General features: G+C 43.2%; 1 protein-coding gene across 3 annotated transcripts; it reads right to left on the bottom strand.

Moving 5' to 3' along the window:
- Positions 1-1,414: 1,414 nt before the first annotated feature.
- On the bottom strand, positions 1,415-16,196 carry HUS1 (HUS1 checkpoint clamp component). 3 transcript variants are annotated; one of them, XM_007981370.3, is made up of 8 exons: positions 16,051-16,196; positions 15,255-15,382; positions 14,984-15,160; positions 13,283-13,390; positions 12,162-12,236; positions 5,702-5,801; positions 4,291-4,410; positions 1,415-1,689 (listed from the first exon to the last, which is right to left on the bottom strand). In XM_007981370.3, exons 1-8 carry the CDS (start codon positions 16,100-16,102, stop codon positions 1,607-1,609), a joined length of 843 nt encoding a protein of 280 aa, XP_007979561.1. In that variant the 5' UTR covers positions 16,103-16,196; the 3' UTR covers positions 1,415-1,606. The 3 variants fall into 3 exon arrangements, with proteins under 3 accessions (XP_007979561.1, XP_007979562.1, XP_007979563.1); XM_007981371.3 differs by lacking the exon at positions 16,051-16,196 and adding an exon at positions 15,642-15,814; XM_007981372.3 differs by lacking the exon at positions 16,051-16,196 and adding an exon at positions 15,506-15,583.
- Positions 16,197-19,864: the final 3,668 nt, after the last annotated feature.

The raw sequence follows: 19,864 nt of genomic DNA, 5'->3' as shown, positions 1-19,864 counted from the left end.
GTGGCACGTGCCTATAGTCCCAGCTACTCGGGAGGCTGAGGCAGGAGAATCGCTTGAACTTGGGAGGTGGAGGTTGCAGTGAGCCAAGATCGTGACACTGGCACTCCGGCCTGGCGACAGAGCAAGATTCTGTCTCAAGAAAAAAAAAAAAACCGAACCAAGCAAACAAACAAAAAACCATTATTAAACATCAAAAGAACCATTCAAACATAATGGTTTTACCAAAAAACATGAAAAAGCCAAAATATAAATTTTCATGTTAGCTAGTCTTCGATTTCTTCATCTTGTCCTAAGCAACTTAGGCCTCAGTTTTGTAATGTGACATTAAGATAACGTTTACGGATGGGTGTGATGGCTAATGCCTGTAATCCTAGCACTTTGGGAGGCCCAGGTGGGCGGGTGGCTTGAGCCCAGGAGTTCAAGACCAGCCTAGACAACACAGTGAGACTCTGTCTCTATGAAAAATTAAAAACTAGCTGGATGTGGTGGCGCACACCAGTAGTCCCAGGTAGTCAGGAGGCTGAGGTGGGAGGATGTCTTGAGCCAAGAAGGTCAAGGCGGTGAGCCATGATTGTTGCCCTTCACTCCAGTCTGGGTGACAGAGTGAGACCTTGTCTCAAACAAAACAAAACAAGAAAATAAAAGATATTGTTGATCATGTCCACCTCCACAGGACAATGAGATAGAATTATAATAGGAAATAAGATAAGTATGTTTCAGGGAGAATGAGCACATCTACCAGTACTGAATCAGCTTTGATGTTCAGAAACATCAAAGAAATATGGTCTCATCACCTAACACAGATGATACCTTAGAAGTTTCGTTTGTTTCTACTCTAAATAGAAGGGTCTTCTTTCCAGAACGACAGATCTGATGCACTGCGGAAGAAAGAAATATAAGGAATTACAACCTAAACCCAAAACTGGCCCCAGGAAGAAACTAATTGGAATGGCAGAAGGAGCTCCCAGTGAAGAGCTGTGTTGGCTGGGCCAGCTTTCCAGGCATCAAGAGGGGAGTGGACTCAGGTGGGCTTGAGTCCTCAGCAAGAGAGAGAGAGACCCCAAATGCTGCAGCTGTGACACCCCACAGCGCTCTGGGTAACCAAGGCAGTGGCGGCGGGGTGACAGAGGCTATACTTTCTGTCACTGGGCTCCAAGGGGCAGGAGCAAGCAGGGTGAACACACTGAAATGCAAGACCGACTGTGCGCTACAGGCTGTGCTGAGCTAGAGCCTCTGCCTAGAGGGAAAGTACCCAGCTCCCAGGCAACAGCTGCACGAATTCTGGCTACTATACCAAGTCTAAATACATGAGGATTTTCACAACGTCAATGAGAAATTGTTCTTTAAAGTCTGAATAAATAAATTCTAGCTTTTCTTTTCAATGTCTTAAAAACAAAACAAAACAGACATGAGCAACATGAAGTGATATGTTTATCCGACTGTGTGCCATTAAGTCAACTTTTAGTTAAAATGTTAGAGAGGGACAAATAAGTACAGTGTGTCGATGTGCGGTGCTGTGAGGACACAGACCAGTGATCAGAACACAACGCCTACGGCCTCTCCCATCCTGACAAAGTCTCTGCATGCCAACTCCAGCAACAGGGTGCTAGGACAGCGCAGGGATGAAGTACTGAAGGGAGACGTCTTCGTGAAGCAGATCAAAATGCACCATCTTGTTATTCACAATATCTGGGAAGAGAAAAGCCATGATTTTAAAGACCTAGTGCAGCACACACATTTTGATATCTACTTTTTCAGAACAGCCTTCCCAGCCTGTGCCTGCTGTTTCAGGCATCTGTCTTCCCCCAGGCAGCTGTGGAGACCACAGTCTCCCACTCTCACTGCCACAGCTGAGGCTGCATCACTGGCATTTAGGACAGTACTCCACAAACCACAAATTCTGATAAATCACAGCCAGTAAAAGTATGTCTCAAAATCCAGAAAGCTATTTAAAAGCAGGTCTCAACACTTTGAGATGTTAGTCTTGAAATAAGTTAATTTTTAAAATTATATTCATTCCTCTAAATGGATTAAATTGCTATTTCTTGACCTGGCAAAATTTTACCTTGGAAGATTATTCAATAAAGCAGCACATCTACCAGTACTGAATCAGCTCTGATGTTCAGCACTGGCGGCTTCCTGCAGCGAGGAAAGGAAGAGTGAAGCGGCCCAAGCCCTTGGCAAAACACCCAGCAGGCTGGCTTTCTGGCAAACCACATTCACCCACATCAGCATCCTTCTGCGGGCAAGAGCAGCTCCTCACCAGTGAGTGGAGGAACTGTGCTGAGAAGAGCCGAGAGCCAGGATCCCCCAACACCTGGGACAGACTGTGTCACACGCTGCTGCATGGAAGGGACCCCTGCATCTCAACGGTCCTGCCAATCCGGTGAGGGCCGTGGGGGATGGCTAAAATCCAAGGCATCAGGCATGCAACCAAGCAGGGAAGTGAAGAGCACATGAGGGCGGGCAGGAGCACACAGTGTGACAACCACCCAGAGCTCGGGGAGCTGCAGCACAGCAGCTGAGGAAAGCTCTCCAGCAGATATGAGTGAGTGACAAGAAACCATGTGTGAGCAGGCTGCAGAGAGGCCAGTCCCAGGAGATGGGAGGTCAGGGAAAGGACCGGAAAGGACAAGCAGGAAGACAAGCATTCTTTAAGAGAGGTGGTGCAAGGGCACAGGAGAGGCAGAGACTGAGGGTGGCAGGACCTAGCTAGAGGAGGGGACAACTGATTCGACACCTGAAGGAGACTGATAGAGACAGAAAAGGGGCTTTGGGAAGTTAAGAAGGTATGAGAAGTTCAACCTAGGGTTTTTTTTTTTAAATTTTTTGCTACATCACAATTTGCTGGTCCTCCTTTCTCTGCTACACGTGGGGACACCAAAATGAATGTTGAGAAGACACATGGCTTAGTCAACCACCTTTGATAAGAACTCTTCTGTATTCCTCATCAGCCTTGGATTCAGAAGGTCCCCAAAATACCAAGTTCAAAGACTGATGTTGTGCAGCCCAGGGACCCCCCAACCCGTGTTTCCGCACTCTACATAGACGAGGAGTATTTCACCCTCTCACCATTCACACTGTGCTTGTCAGGACCAAGGGTCTGGGCATTGTACAGGAGCTTGGGAGAAATGCAGCCATGAGGCCCAGCCCAAACTATGAACAAGGAGTCCCTTTACACAACCTCCAGGTGACCTCCATGCACATCAAGGTTCTGAGAAGCACCTTTAAGGACCCGGCACTGCCACACAGCTCCCACTATGCTCGGCCTTAGAAATATGACACCGTTCATGTCAAAGTTCCTTAAAAAGCAGCACAGGTACCTCACGCCAAAACTCCTCATGATCTGGCCTCATCTAGCGTCTCCATCTCTACCCTCAGAGCTGCTTCTCTGGCGGTATCTCCTTCTGTGCCCATCACTCCAACTGATGCCTTCCCCAATTCCCTAACACCCATCGCTCCTCCCATGGTCTCTTCTGATTCTCTTCATGTCTCTCATTCAAAAGGGCTGGTCCTTGACATTGCCACCTAGAATGTTCTGTTCCTTCTCTATAGCACACTGCAGATCTGAAGGGGATGAGGTGCAGTGTTGGCCCAACCTCCCTCTCAGCTCAGCCTGGGAGCTATTCTACAAAACGTGGAACTTCAAATCCAGGCTGCAGTCGCTGTGATTTCAGTAGAAGGTGACAAAAATGCCTTGAAAAGCTCTTGGCAGGTAATGACCTTCTCATGTGTGGCCAGCAGATGAATAGCGCTGGAGCAGGTGTGTGACGTCACAAGACGGGGCCCAGCCAGAATCAAGAGGCAACTGTTAACCAGCAGCCAAGGGACAGATGTGGGGCAGCGAGTGCAGGCCAGCGTAGCCACAGAAAGGAAACAAGGCATCACAAGGGAAAACTGAAATCCAAGCCAAGCCGTGTCTGGCACTCTGAGTAGGTCAAATTAGATGGCCATGGAGAAGGTGGGAGGATCTGCACCCATCCTCCCGAGGGCGCCTCCAGGTGCGCTGGCCAGCTGAGGCAGCACACAACCCACCTACCAACCAGTGTGGCTGCCGGTTGCAGGCGCTAACAGAGTGCCCAGGGGTTGTTTCTCTGCTGCCACCTTAGGTACTTCTAAATCCAGGAAAATTTAAAAAGCCCGACTGTCCTAGGAAGCTAAAGTCCATATAATTGAGCTTTTTTTTTTTTTTTTTGGACTTATGAGACTATATGCAATCTGTTAGATTAGAGTTGACTGAAGTATTTAGAATATGAAAGAATATGAAAAACAAAAGAGAAGCACACTCACTGCATAAGGCCTTTGTGGGATTTACTTGTTGTCCAGCAAGAAACTGTAGGAGCTTCCTAATATCTATGTGCACTTCAGCCATGTGTTCCATGTTTCTGTCTTGATGGGTGCTTTCAGAGGCTAAAATGATAGGAATGCGTTTAAATACAACATCTTTGCACATAACAGGAAACCTGGAGACACTTGCATTTTGCCTGAATAAGTGATTCACTTTAGCACTGGTTTTAGCATCCCGGAGAAATGCTGCAACTTGTAAATGTTGTCATTCATTAAGCATTAAGTCCTAACTATTTAAAATACTATGATAATTTCCAGGGCATCTTTATTTACAGGGGACTTGAAATATAACTCAATCTCCCTCTTTAGGTCAAAGAAAATTGTATTTATTTGTACTCGCTATGTATTTTAAGAGTGAAAATACATACATTAACTAATGCAAGGCCTGTCATTCTCAAGTGCAATTAAAAAAAATCCTTTCAACTTCTGAGAAAGTACCAAAGATAAGTCCCACCTTATGTTTATTAAAAGAAACAAAATGAGTGACATCAGAATTAATCACTTTACACAATATTATCAAAGGTATAACCACATGGATTTCACTCTGCTAGAATAGGATGCTCTTAACTAGAAAGTAAACATTCCTTCCAATTCTATGGTAAAATCTGTGTTTATATTCAAGCAAACTTGTAGTAACTTAATTCTAAACGTGACCAGGGCCGATTTTATTGGTTCTGGAACACCTATGTATCATAAAATGATTTTCTCATCATCCCCAGGCGTTTCTCCCCTGGTCCTTTGCCTGCTTTCCTGCTGAGGCAGCCCCTGCTACTGTGCAGCTGCCCACTTTCCAGCCATGATTCTAACCCCCTCTTGGCTTATGACTCACCAGACTGTCCAACCGTCCCCTCTTTCCCCACTTGCTGAACTGACTCTATCGTCCCTTATTACCTTGTATGAGATGAGAAATGTGATCAAGTGAAACAGTTTTGCATCTGCTACACTAATTTCTTACATATGGAAGTAACTAAAGGAGGAGAATATAAGAACAAATGTATCAACCTTTCTGAATCCATTCCAGGTGAGAAATGGAAATCTAGGAGTAGAATAGGAATTGAAGAGCTGGAAGGGATCTTGGAGGTTGTTTAACTTGATCCAAATTCTACAGAGTATGGAGACCCTGAACAGATCCGTCAGCTACTTGGTGGCACAGCTTCTCCCCCTGGTGGCTAACTGCTCCACTACACCACAGAGATAGGTAAATCCAATCTCAATTCCTTTGTTCTTTACCCAAGCATGAAACTGACTAAAGTCAACTGAATTTCAACCTTTTTACATTAAGAGACCTCAATAGGTAGGTTATCTGAAACAGTTAACTTATCAAAAGTAAAATATAACCCACTAGAACACTTACCTAAAGGAGGATTTCCAAGATCTTTAAAATGAGTTGTAACACATACTAATTCAGTTTCTATTTTCAAATTCAATTCTCCATCTAGGTTTGCTTCAATAACCTGCAAATTGAGTATTTTACATAGTCTTAGAAAAGGAAGACAAAAGGAAAAAAACTCCATGGGCAGCAGCTTTCACACAACCAGATGACAAAGTACCCTACAAAACCTCAAAACACCTCAGAGCGCCCTGAGACCCCCATGCTATCAGCGAAAGAGAGAAGATAAGGCCCAAGAGCCAAGAACTCAGAAACCTCCCAAAAATCCCAAAGGGGAAGTCCCCCTGCCTGCCTCCCGGAATGGAGAACACAGTAAAGATGTGAAAACAGGTAGAACTCAGAGAGGACTTGCCAGGAGACTACAGCAGCACAAGGGCAGGGCTCTAGGGAGGGCCGGGTAGAGCTGATGAGAACTCCCTTACAGCAGGAGAGAGTCCTGCACTGAGAAGGAACCATGGGAAGTAAGAGCCTCAACTGAGCAGAATGGGAACCTTGGGCGAAAAAAAAAAAAAAAAAAAAAAAGGGAATGAAGCTTTAAAAGAATGAAAAAGAGGGACAGATCTCAGAAAGTCCTGGGGACGTGGTGAGGATGCATGTTTTAATATTTTATGGTTACAAAGAATAGAGAATTCTAGAGTCATTAAATTAGAAAATTATTTTGGTCCACTTTCACTCCTACAATGAAACTTCCTCCTAAAATAACCAGAAAAACCACCTACAACAGCAACAACAAAAGGATTGTGGTTGACTTCCATATAGTAATATTCTGAAAAAAGAAAAATAGAAATTATAATGTCCAAATAGCACACTCAGAAACTAAAAACACTCTGCAAACCAGATGCAGAGTGTAGCCTATTATTTCAAGACCAACTAAAAGAAATGAACAATAATAAAAGCTATGACAGAACAACATGAATCAGAACTAGGGAAGCTCAGATATGAGATGACCAGACAGCACGCACATACGAAAACATAGCTGACAGCACAGGAAGTAATTAGAAACACAAGGAAAATTTTCAGAAACAGAAACTAGTTTAGAAGGAAGAAGACTAGAGCAAAAAGGTGCCACAGAGAGAACAGTAAGAGAAACTGGGATGGAAAGGAGAAAAATAAAATTTACCAAACAGAAACAAAGAGATGAAAAGGATCTGACAGAAAATAATAAAGATGGTGGAGAAGAACCAAGCCCTCTGAGTGCCAGAAGAAAAAGCAAGCACTGGAAAATAAATGCTATCAACTATAGCTCAAAACTTTCCTAAAGTGAATGAAGAGTTGGGCCCACTTACTGAAAGGACACACCACACACCTGGGAAAATTGACCCCGGATGGTCAAGACAGTTGGATTTAAAGAAAATGGGAAAAATCCCCAGAGTATTTAGTCCCCACCTTCAAATGAATAAATCCAAGCTGTGAAACAAAATCAGAATGGAATCAGACTTTTTGACAGCAATAATATACACCAGCAGACAACGCAGTGCAGTGAGCCAAACTGACATTATGATAAAACACATGATAACCAATGGAATCCTATTCCTGTGAGTCCTTTCTGAGTGATATGCTAGAGAATAAGCTTTTGAAAACCAAAAAATCATTGGAGAACTTACAGCATAAACAGTGTGAGCCTTATTTTGACCTTTGGAACCAAAACTAAACAACAGGAGTGAAGAGGACAGAATAATGTGTAGTAATAAAATTTTATGCTCTGATGATGTAGATATAATATAACCATTACAAAACAGGAAGGAGGAAAATGAGAAAAGAAAGTGGAAATCAGTGTCTTATTTTTATAAAATATAATAAACCATTTGTCATAAATACACATTTAATACGACTATAAGGCCTTTAGAATTTCACGAGAACATAGCCATTTATTTAGAAAATAAACTCACATGTTGGAAAATGAAATTTCCAAATCCAGAAGGGTCTGGGGTTGCTGTTGGGTTACCAGGACTGAGGATGGCTGAGCTGAACTCCACATGCCCAGGCTACCAGACTTCTGCCTCTCCCTCACATACCATAGGGCGTCCCTCTTCTACTCCTGCTTTTGCTGCCTTAGGACTGTCTCCACAGGTCACAGGGGGCTCCTTTCCTTTGAAGCTCCTCTCTACCCACCCCAACAACCAATCAGTTCTTTTAATTGGATGGAACCTAGAAATGAAGCCTATGCCACAGTGTGGTTGAGGTTTTGCTAACCTATCCTGGTCTACTCCTGCACCTACAATGAAACTTCCTCCTAAAAGAACCAGTACATATTATTTCTCTTTTTTGACGTTGATATCTACCCAATGTTAAAGCCTAGGAGGTCTCTGGAAAGCCCGTGTGTAGTCTGCCAGACAGCATTTTGCCATCTTGTACTATAAAAGTGTCATCTAGCAACTAGTCTTATTTAGGGCCATTCCATCCTCACAGTGCCACAGAGAGAAAAGAGAGAAGGCATCCTGTCTGCACAGCTCTGTATCAGTGTGCATGTTTACTGAATACAATTTAGTGTTCCTTGTTCCTGTTCCTTAAAATTGGTGAACTCTGAATAGTTTTTATTCCAAAAACAAAGTTTTTCTAACTTGGGTGAGCTCTTATTTCTGAGTTTTTCACATTAATAGAAAAATAGTGCCCCAGACTTACTTGTTGTATAATCTACTTTGAATGAGAAATACTCACTTTCAACCCTTTTCTTTCATTAATCTAAAAAACAGATTGTTATATTTCCTAACCTGCTTTCCTACAATCTGGAACAATAGGTGACTGAAATAAAATATATAAAACAATCTTTGTGAATATGCTGTACTGCTTACTGGGGCTCTGTAAGGTTAACACATGACTTATGCTCATTTGTTCCAAACAACCACACACCCAAGATCTGTAAATTCCCATTGTTTTGAAAAACAATGGTTTTAGATATAAATAAATAAATACTTATTCAAAAATGCAACTTGCAATGATCCTAGATGCACTTCAGGCTTAAATGTTCTCTTGCATTTTCTTTGAATTCCTAAAAGTCTCAGCAACAGAACATTAGATTCTAACTCCCTCCTAAATGTTAACACCTGGTGCCTAGCACATGGTGGCCTTCAGTCAATACTTATTGAAGAAATTAACAAACAACTAATTCTCTGAACACTGGTCACTCATGTCTATTTTATGATTTGGTTATTTGGAATATGATGCACATCAACACACTTGATTTCTTAAGTATCAGGGTAAGATCTTTTCAATGATTTCCTTAAAATAGTCACCTATTGTTTACTGAATGCTCACTATACTGGGCACTTAGTAAAAATTATCTCTAAATTTATAGAAAGTGACGAAGCCCCTGTCATAGCTGCACTGTTATCCCTATTTGGGGTAGTACCCAGCACTAGGGCACTCACTGCACAGCGCAGCCTGGAGCTGAACCCAGGTGTGTGGCTCCAAAGACTCCCCTCTTCCACATCATGACTCTAAACATAGACTCTCTGGTTTCCATCATTAAGGTGACCCTGCAAAGCTGTTTCTCAGATAACATTTGAAGTACAATATAGTATGGCACTGATATGGTTTGTTTTGGCTCAGTATTCCCACCCAAATCTCATCTCGAATTATAATCCCCAAGTGCTGATGAAGGGGCCTGGTGGTAGGTGACTGGATCACGGGGGCAGCTTCTCCTATACTGTTCTCATGATAGTGAGGGAGTTCTCATGAGATCCGACGGTTTTAAAAATGACAGTTTTTCCTGTGCTCTTCTCCAGCTGCCATGTAAGACGTGCCTTGCTTCCCCTTTGCCTTCTGTCATGATTGTAAATTTCCTGAGGCCTCCTCAGCTAGACAGAACTGTGAGTCAATTAAACCTCTTTTGTTTATAAATTCCCTGGTCTCAGGTAATATCTTTATAGCAGTGTGAAAACGGAGTAATACAGGCACAAATCACAAAGTACTGTTACGTGATATGGTCTGAAGGCAGGCAGCATTGACATCCCCCAGGAGCTGGTCAGCAATAGAGCCTCAGGCTCCAGCTCAGACCTCCCAAATCAGAACCTGCAATTTAACCAGATCCCAGGGGATTCACACACATGGTAGAACTTAGAAGCAATGTCTTAGAACATGATGTCGATTCCCTCCAGTTCTTGCTTATTTTTCTGTTCCTGCATGAGTCACATACACAACCCACCCCATCAGTCACACTTCACATTTAATGAAAGGAAGTGACTGGGCATCTCTAATGGGAATGTGGACATTTTTAGTGTGTTGAGTCTACCATTTTCCTTAATTCTACTGCCTGTAATATTCAGACACAGAATTCTGGATACCCAGGAAGACCTCATTATGTACTTTGCTACAGTAACTTGATTGATTATATACTTTGCTACAGTAACTTGATAACTTTCCATTTAGTAATTCCAGATTGTAATAGCCACTCCACAAAATTTTTGTCTGCTTTTTAAACTCCAAAAAAGAGAAAACAAAACACCTCTGATGATTCTAAGCTAGCCTTCTACCTCTCTACTTTGCTGAATCATTTTCATTGAACAGAAAGAACAAACAAATGCCATCCTTCAATTAACCGCCCTGCCTTTCTCTCCTGGGCCTCTTTGAATTTCTCTGGAAGTCCCCAGGGTATCCCTAGATGAAGCCAGCCTGACAACTGGATCAACATCACTGCAGTCACAGGTGACACCAATGTCGGCACAGTGCACATTGCTTCATGGAAAACAGATTTTAAATTAAAATGAGCTCTATATAGAATTTATGAAAGAAAAGCCTTGAGTTAGGTCCAATGACAGCAATGCTCTTAGTGAGAAGAACTCTAGAAAAAAACAGCCCAACGTACATTTTCTAGGCTTCAAAATACTTTTGTGATTTCAAAGACCTCTTGAAGCTAAATTTTAACACTAAAATTTAACACTAAATTTTAATACTAAAAATTTAACACACTAAAAATGTCCACCTTCCCATTAGAGATGCCCAGTCACTTCCTTCTTTCATTAAATGTAACACTTACTGCTGCCTACCGAGTGGCAATCCCAAACTGGGCAGCTGGGACACAAAGATGATTAAGACGGGGTTTCCCTTATCAAGAAGCTAGTGGTTCAGGAGACCTTCAGAGATATTAGCAGGTGATTTACCATGTACACTGGACAGCTCAGCTCCACGGAGGAGGGGCTTCCAGAGGGGTGGTGGGGAAAGGTCTGTGATGAAGCATGAGAATGGCTAAGTGCCTTCCAGGGAGATGGAGAGAAGAAGCCATGTGCGAAATAGCAAAGAAACTGAATAGAAAAGAAGAGGCATTGTCGGGGAATACCAGAACCCAGCCTGGTTCTGCAGGGAGGGTGTGGCAATACAACAGAGATGTGGCTACAGAGGTGGACTGGTATACTAGGAAGATCAAAAGTTTACGCTTCATCAGGTGGACAGTGGTTTTTAAAAGATTCAGGGACATAACCAAGTGTGTTTTTTGGAGTGGCGTAGGAGGGAGCAGGGGGCAGGGGGAGGGGCAGTGAGTGAAGGAAGAACTCGGAATAACCCCAGGTATGAATGAGGATAATCCACGTATTTCTCACCACTGTCACATACTGTAACATTTCAAGCCACGTGGCCATAGGAGACTTTCACAAAATAAACAGAAAATAAACAGAAATATAAAAGTGCCCCCTAGCTTGGTGTGAGGGGTTCTTGGAATACAGGCTGCTATGGTGTGGTATACCTTTGTCCCTGGCTCACTGAAAGACATTTGGCATGCAGACAGGAAACTCCAAACTCACTGTCAATCATATCAGTGACTCATAGAAAAATATGGGCACATTAGCAGGTAAAAGATACAATGTTCTGGCCGGGCACAGTGGCTCACGCCTATAATCCCAGTACTTTGTGAGGGATCGCGAGGCAGATCACGAGGTCAGGAGATCGAGACCATCCTGGCTAACACGGTGAAACCCCATCTCTACTAAAAATACAAAAACAAAACAGTAACTGGGTGTGGTGGCGGGCGCCTGTAGTCCCAGTTACTTGGGAGGCTGAAGTGGGAGAATGATGTGAACCCGGGAGGCGGAGCTTGCAGTGAGCCAAGACTGCACCACTGCACTCCAGCCTGGGCGACACAGTGAGATGCTGTCTCAAAAAAAAAAGAAAAAAAAAAAAATCTTTCATCCAAAATGTAAGAGGAAAAACAAGCAGAACGGCTGAACAGATCCTTAATATACTATAAATATAAACACAAGGCATTAAAGGCAAATATAAAAGCTTTCCTCAGTGAATGAGACTTGAAAAGTACTGGAATAGGTTTCTAAATCCAACTAGCAATCTGCAGGTTCTCAGCACTAGGCCAGGTCCTCATGAGTGGGAACTCGGTTAGGAGGTGCCCATCTGCGTGGACTGCTGCAGGGTGAGCTAGAGCACCCACGCCGCCCCACCAAATACTTCAGAGTTCTTTTCTAAAGATGTTGTGACTTACAAGGTGATTGCTGATGTTTTTCATTTTTTCCACAACACTCTTCATAGTCTTCAAGACTGGTAAATAAATACTAACCTACAAAACCAATGAGAAAAAGCACAAGTATTAAAAAAATTAATATACTCTAGTTATGACAAGGGCCCCATAACTAACTCTGGAACATATGCATGCTCAAAAACTATGGGATACTATTTTACAATTTTCTGAATAAAGTTCTTTTAAAAATATAAAAAGAAAACCAATTCTATTTCACTAACTCAAGGATGCTCAAGCAAAATTAAAGAATGGAATGCCTGCCTCTGGTTACCTCAGCAACCATGTCCCTGCGGGCGTTCTTCTGGCTCAAGAAGGAATAGGGCACTTCAGCTGAGATGCCCCTATATGGGTCCAGGGGGAATAAAACTCAGGCACTCAGCAGGAGGCCCTCCTCTAAGGGACATTTACACCTATGACTCAGGGGCCTTTTCCATGCTCTGTGCAAAAATACGGCAGAGAGTCACTGCATCACATCTGAGACTGTTACCAAGAGTTCTCTATAAAACATGGGCTTTTTCAAAATCAGTGTAGAAGTCGTCTAGTAAAAAGTCAAGTAATTATTTTACCCAGCATATTTTTGTACTTTCTTCTTAAATAAATTGTGAGCAAGAGGAAATGGGCCCGTTGGCATCATCTTTACTTTCTGGGGTTCTAGGGTTAACCACCAGCATGACTGTTAACCCATATTAGCCCTAAACCATGAAATTCCTCTCTTCCTGGCTTTGATGCACATCTAGATATCGCTCCTGACTGGCTGAGGAAAAGATCAAGTCTTGGAAACCCAAATTGCTGTCTAAGGTCAAGAATACTAACAAATACTAATTGTCCTCCAAAGTATCATTTCAGTTGTGTTTTAAATGATGTTGCTGAGTGAGACATTTTCTACATATAGGAAGGCATGACATTTCTATCATATGCAACATGTTTTAAGATGTTTTATGTAAATAACAAAAGGCAAATATTCTAATGTTTTCCTTAAGAATCCTTTAAAAATAAAATATACTGCAAGACTACAACTGAAATTAGAGAATTCAAGTCATGCCATTTAATGTGGGGTGTACAATAGGATTGTGGGCATCACCTACGTCAGGATCTGGGACCACCGGTTCTTGCAAGTCCTTCCACAATTTCCTAGGAATCACCTTTATGGGGATGTCATGTGTCACAATGCGGCTACTGCTTGACATAGATAACTGCCAAGAAAAGAATTAATTTAAAAATATTTCTATGTTGTTAATATTAAGCAACAACAAAACAACCCAAAGACCCAAGGACAAAAAAGTTGAAATGCCAAATCTAAGTGGAATGCTGTCAATTTATTCACTGAAGAGTCATTCGACCATATTGATGGTGCCAATATTTATGGAACAGACTCTGGGTACTTTCAGGAACTGGGAAGTGTGGTGAATAAGACAAAAAGGTTCTCAGTGTTCCAGTGGAACAAACAGATCAACAAAAATGCAAACAAATGAAATTGCATGACATGCTCATTAGAGTCGTGAGAAAGCAAACCACAGTGACCAGAGTGAGTGTGGGGGAGTTTCCTTAGACTGACCAGGTGACATTTCAGATACCACCAAAAGCAGCAGCCATGGGAAGACAGGAACAAGGGGACAGGGTTTCAGGCTGGGGAAACAGCACATGTAAAGACATGAGGCACAAAGAAGCAAGCCTGCTATGTTGACGCAACCAAGCGAAGGCCATTCTTTGGGCATTGGACACTCAGGGTGCTGCAGTTTCTAAACAGTTAAAAGGCAAACTATATTTACTTCTAGGGGCTTCTATGAGACTCGCAGAACAAAATATCTTGCACTTTTGGACAAAAAGTATTATACGTTACTATCTTGCTTTTCCTTAAGCAATAGAAAAAACATACCAAACTTATGTTGTGACATGAAATACCCTAATTAGCTCTAAGAACTGCCTGACTGCAAAGAGTCGAGAGTTATGAAGAAAAGTTGGGTCGGGCGCAGTGGTTCATGCCTATAATCGCAGCACTTTGGGAGGCCTTTGGGAGGACGAGGTAGGTGGATCACTTGAGGTCAGGAGTTCAAGACCAGCCTGGCCAACATGGTGAAACCCCAACTCTACTAAAAAAATACAAAAATTAGCCGGGTGTGGTGTTGGGGGCCTGTAATCCCAGCTACTCGGGAGGCTGAGGCATGAGAATCACTTGAACCTGGAAGGTGGAGGTTGCAGTAAGCCGAGATCGCACCACTGCACTCCAGCCTGGATGACAGAGAGAGACTCAGTCTCAAAAAAAAGGAAATACGAACCTCATTCCATGAGTAACAAGAGCAACTCTGGGTTGTATGTGTGCACATGAGGTTGTGTATTTGTGTGTTTGGAGGACAGCTGTGCACTAAATTCATCTGGCAGTAGCATATAAAACATATGTGTACTGAACAATGAGGGGCCATTTAAAGGTTATCACAGCAGATGAGGCAGGGTAGGAGTGGGGAGAAAACATGTCAACAGTGAAAATGCATAGAAACCATGATTTCTAGACAAGGTGACAATACCACTACAAGAAATAGAGAGGCTGGAAGTTTTATGGCTTGGAAAAAGCAGCAGTCTAGCCGAATGCATATGATAACAACACTATTTTAAAATGAGGAGGAACTGACTCTAATGCAAAATATAATTATGGACCAGATCTTTAAATTTAAATAAACCAAATAGCTTTCAACAATATTTATTGCTAAAGAGGCTAGGCTAACTATGTCTATTCCTTCGAAGCCAAGACTTCTGTGGGAAATTTCTGGAACCCTGACTCTCCTACTCACCAGCTCCACGGAGACTGTGAGGCAGGGAAAGTGTTTATTAGTCAGTTTGATTTTCAAGGCTCTGGCATTCTGTGCAGTTTTCAAGGCTCGAGATAAGTTTTCCGATGTTAGCTCTAAATAAATCTCATTGTTTTCTGCAGAGACACCCTCCATTTGAAATTCGTTGAAGAAGTTCTCCTAAGGGAAAAACATGGGGGATGAGGCAGGGCACTTGTGGTCTTTCCAGAGACAATCTGTAGAGTGTGCAGGGCTCTCAGAAGTTTTTGCTCACCTGTTCCAGCTCACACCACATGCTCACTCCTCCATTAGCCAGCTTGTCACAAAGGATGAAGTTAAGCTTATCAGGGCTGATGCGGAGGGTGCAGGTTTTGGCAAGCTTGGCTATCATGTTACTGATTCCTAAAGCAGGGGTTAAAATAAGGAATTACTAGAACGCACATCATGTATCCTAGAGACCAACTTATTTTACAGAATTTCTTGTTCATCATGGTGCAACTTCTCGGTGGAAAAATAACCACTTACATTGGTATCACATTGGAAAGTCTGATGTCACACAATTCTCCCAACAAACCCGGGGAGATGTACAGCATACATCATCAGTGCTCAAATAAAAAAAACAGGCACCTACTAGTCATTCATTAATTTAACACGAACTTACTGACTACTGGGTACCGCAGTACAGAGTTCAATGCAAGGTTAGGCACTGTCAGGGTGGAGGGACGAATGGGGCCTTGAAGGAATGTCAATGCCTGATAAAGCCGTCTGTCGGAGCAGTGGCCGCTTGCTTTTAAAGCCGCGTGATCGGAATCAAGTTTCAGAAACGTCCCTTGAAAGCCGCCTTCACCCCCACAAGTGCCCTACGATCCGACCCGCGCACCCCAGGCCCATCATCCCGCGGCCTCCACAGCGCCCCTATGCCTGCCCCATCCTTCCGCGGCTCCTCCCGCGGCTCCTCCCGCGGCCCCTTCCACTGCCCATCCCCGCTCTGATCTTCCTCCGCGGTCCCCACCGCGCGCTCACTGCTTCCTTCCGTTCCTCCCTCGCTCCCCTCCGGCCTCCCTGCTCACGTGTGAAGTGGTTCAGACAGGCCCCGTCCACGATCTTGGCCCGAAACCTCATGGCCGTGCCTGCCGCAGCCGCGACGGACTCTGTGGGTAACAGATAAGTGTCGCGCCCTGAGTGTCCCCGCCCGGAAACACGGCGGCGCACACAATGGTTCCGCCCGGCTCGGGCTACCCTGCTCTTGCCAGGATTGCCTCCGGGCCACGCCCCTGAGGTGGTGGGGCCAGGGGTCACGCCCCAGAGAAGGTGGGGTCACGGGTCAAGGATCACAGGTCACGCCCCGAGGAGGTGGGGTCCCAGTCTTCGGGTATGCCTCCGCGCTCCGGGGTAATGGTGGGATCTGCTTTTAGTGAGGCGGTGGCTTCAAGCCCCAGATTTGGGGAGGTGGTTCTGAGAATTCACGTTTTGAAAGAATTTTGTGACACCTACTCCAAGTGCTATTTTAAAATATCCAAATAAAATTAGTCGTTTATAAAGATTAAACAATATTATCTTAAATATACCTAAGGTAGAGCAGCTTTAAACCCTCTAGCCTCAGATGACGGTACCGGTACTTTGGTATTGAAGCATCTTGGTTGATTAAGGTTCTGAAAACTGTTTTAAATGACTTTTTAAAAAATTTAACATATTACTGGCTAGTTGGTAAAGACGGGATGCTTAAAGAACACTGACGTTAAGTGGTAATTCTGCAGTTTGCCTCAAGATGAACTTTATTACATCCGATAAAATTCTTATTAGCATAAATAATGTCATTAGGTTTTTTTTAAAGGAAAGAAATTTTAAAGGGGGAAATGAAGCAACCATTGTATCTAATTTGGTTTTTCAAAGACTAAAGATTATCTATGTTAATTGTTATTTTTAATGCCCTTTGCAAATAGGAGCCTAGACCGTTGTCTTTAACTTGACATATAGAATCAAGACAATGCAGATGATGATGATGATGATGATGATGATTTTGAGATGGAGTCTGGCTCTGTTACCCAGGCTGGAGTGCAATGGCGTGATCTCGGCCCTCTGCAACCTCCACTTCCCGGGTTCAAGGGATTCTCCTGCCTCAGCTTCCCGAGTAGTTGGGATTACAGGCACAAGCTACCAGGCCCAGTTAATTTATTATTTTTTTTAGACGGAGTCTCGCTCTATTGCCCAGGCTGGAGTGCAGTGGTGCGATCTCGGCTATAATCCCAAAGTGCTGGGATTATGGGCATGAGCCACTGTGCCAGGCCTAGGTTATTTTTAAAGACACATGCACACATTATGTTTATTGTGGCACTATTCACAATAGCAAAGACTTGGAACCATCCCAAATGTCCATCAATAACAGACTGGATAAGGACAAGTTGGACATATACACCATGGAATACTATGCAGCCATAAAAAAGGATGAGTTCATGCCCTTTGCAGGGACATGGATGAAGTTGGAAACCATCATTCTCAGCAAAATATCAGGGGACAGAAAACCAAACATTGCATGTTCTCACCCATAAGTGGGAGTTGAACAATGAGAACACATGGACACAGGGAGGGGAACATCACACACTGGGGCCTCTTGCGGGGTGGAAGCCTGGGGGAGGGATAGCCTTAGGAGAAATACCTCATGTAAATGATGAGTTGATAGGTGCAGCAAACCAACATGGCATATGTATACCTATGCCACAAACCTGCACATTGTGCACATGTGCCCTAAAACTTAAAATATAATAATAAAAAGGTGCAAAATACAAAAATTGCAGTTTTTGCCTATTTTAAGACTATAACATGAAGCAAAATTCTAATCTTCATTGTCACATGCGAGCGTTTACCAGACCAAACTTAATATATCACTTTCAAAGTTATGCCAACAGGTGGGGCAGAGTGACTCTCTCCTGTAATCCCAGCACTCTGGGAGGCCGAGGCGGGTGGATCATCTGAGGTCAGGAGTTTGAGACCAGCCTGGCCAACATGGTGAAACCCTGTCTCTACTAAAAATACAAAAATTAGCCCGACGTGATAGCTTGTGCCTGTAATCCCAACTACTCAGGAATCTGAGGCAGGAGAATCACTTGAACCCAGGAGGTGGAGATTTCAGTGAGCCAAGATCTGCCACTGCACTCCAGCCTAGGCAATAGAGCAAGACTCCGTCACCAAAAAAAAAAAAAAAAAGTTCTGCCAACATTTTTCATTTGCCCCATATGATCTACAGGAAAAAAGCATGTTTTTAAATTTCCTCGAAAAGTTTGAGTGAGGGGCGGAGCACGATGGCCGAATAGGAACAGCTCCAGTCTCCAACTCCCAGCGCGAGTGACACAGAAGACTGGTGATTTCTGCATTTTCAACTGAGCCTCTGCTGCTGACACCCAGGTAAACAGGGTCTGGAGTGGACCTCAAGCAATCTCCAACAGACCTACAGCTGAGGGTCCTGACTGTTAGAAGGAAAACTATCAAACAGGAAGGACACCTACACCAAAACCCCATCAGTACGTCACCATCATCATCAAAGACCAGTGGCAGATAAAACCACAAAGATGGGGAAAAAGCAGGGCAGAAAAGCTGGAAATTCAAAAAATAAGAGCGCATCTCCCCCGGCAAAGGAGCGCAGCTCATTGCCAGCAACGGATCAAAGCTTAACAGAGAATGACTTTGACGAGATGAGAGAAGAAGGCTTCAGTCCATCAAACTTCTCAGAGCTAAAGGAGGAATTACGTACCCAGCGCAAAGAAACTAAAACTCTTGAAAAAAAAAGGGGAAGAATTGATGGCTAGAGTAATTAATGCAGAGAAGGTCATAAATGAAATGAAAGACATGAAAACCATGACACGAGAAATATGTGACAAATGCACAAGCTTCAGTAACCGTCTCGATCAACTGGAAGAAAGAGTATCAGTGATTGAGGATCAAATGAACGAAATGAAGCGAGAAGAGAAACCAAAAGAAAAAAGAAGAAAAAGAAATGAACAAAGCCTGCAAGAAGTATGGGATTATGTAAAAAGACCAAATCTACGTCTGATTGGGGTGCCTGAAAGTGAGGGGGAAAATGGAACCAAGTTGGAAAACACTCTGCAGGATATCATCCAGGAGAACTTCCCCAACCTAGTAGGGCAGGCCAGCATTCAAATCCAGGAAATACAGAGAACGCTACAAAGATACTCCTCGAGAAGAGCAACTCCAAGACACATAATTGCCAGATTCACCAAAGTTGAAATGAAGGAAAAAATCTTAAGGGCAGCCAGAGAGAAAGGTCGGGATACCCACAAAGGGAAGCCCATCAGACTAACAGCAGAAACTCTACAAGCCAGAAGAGAGTGAGGGCCAATATTCAACATTCTTAAAGAAAAGAATTTTAAACCCAGAATTTCATATCTAGCCAAACTAAGTTTCATAAGTGAAGGAGAAATAAAATCCTTTACAGATAAGCAAAAGCTTAGAGATTTTGTCACCACTAGGTCTGCCTTACAAGAGACCCTGAAGGAAGCAATAAACGTGGAAAGGAACAACCGGTACCAGCCATTGCAAAAACATGCCAAAATGTAAAGACCATCAAGGCTAGGAAGAAACTGCATCAACTAACAAGCAAAATAACCAGTTAATATCATAATGGCAGGATCAAGTTCACACATAACAATATTAACCTTAAATGTAAATGGACTAAATGCTCCAATTAAAAGACACAGACTGGCAAACTGGATAAAGAGTCAAGACCCATCAGTCTGCTGTATTCAGGAGACCCATCTCACATGCAGAGACATACATAGGCTCAAAATAAAGGGATGGAGGAAGATTTACCAAGCAAATGGAGAACAAAAAAAAGCAGGGGTTGCAATACTAGTCTCTGATAAAACAGAC

The sequence above is a fragment of the Chlorocebus sabaeus genome, chromosome 21, assembly GCF_047675955.1.
Source record: "Chlorocebus sabaeus isolate Y175 chromosome 21, mChlSab1.0.hap1, whole genome shotgun sequence".
In the NCBI taxonomy this organism is placed as follows: domain Eukaryota; kingdom Metazoa; phylum Chordata; class Mammalia; order Primates; family Cercopithecidae; genus Chlorocebus; species Chlorocebus sabaeus.
Note: the sequence above shows the minus strand (reverse complement) of the source record. Positions and strands in the feature narration are given on the sequence as shown.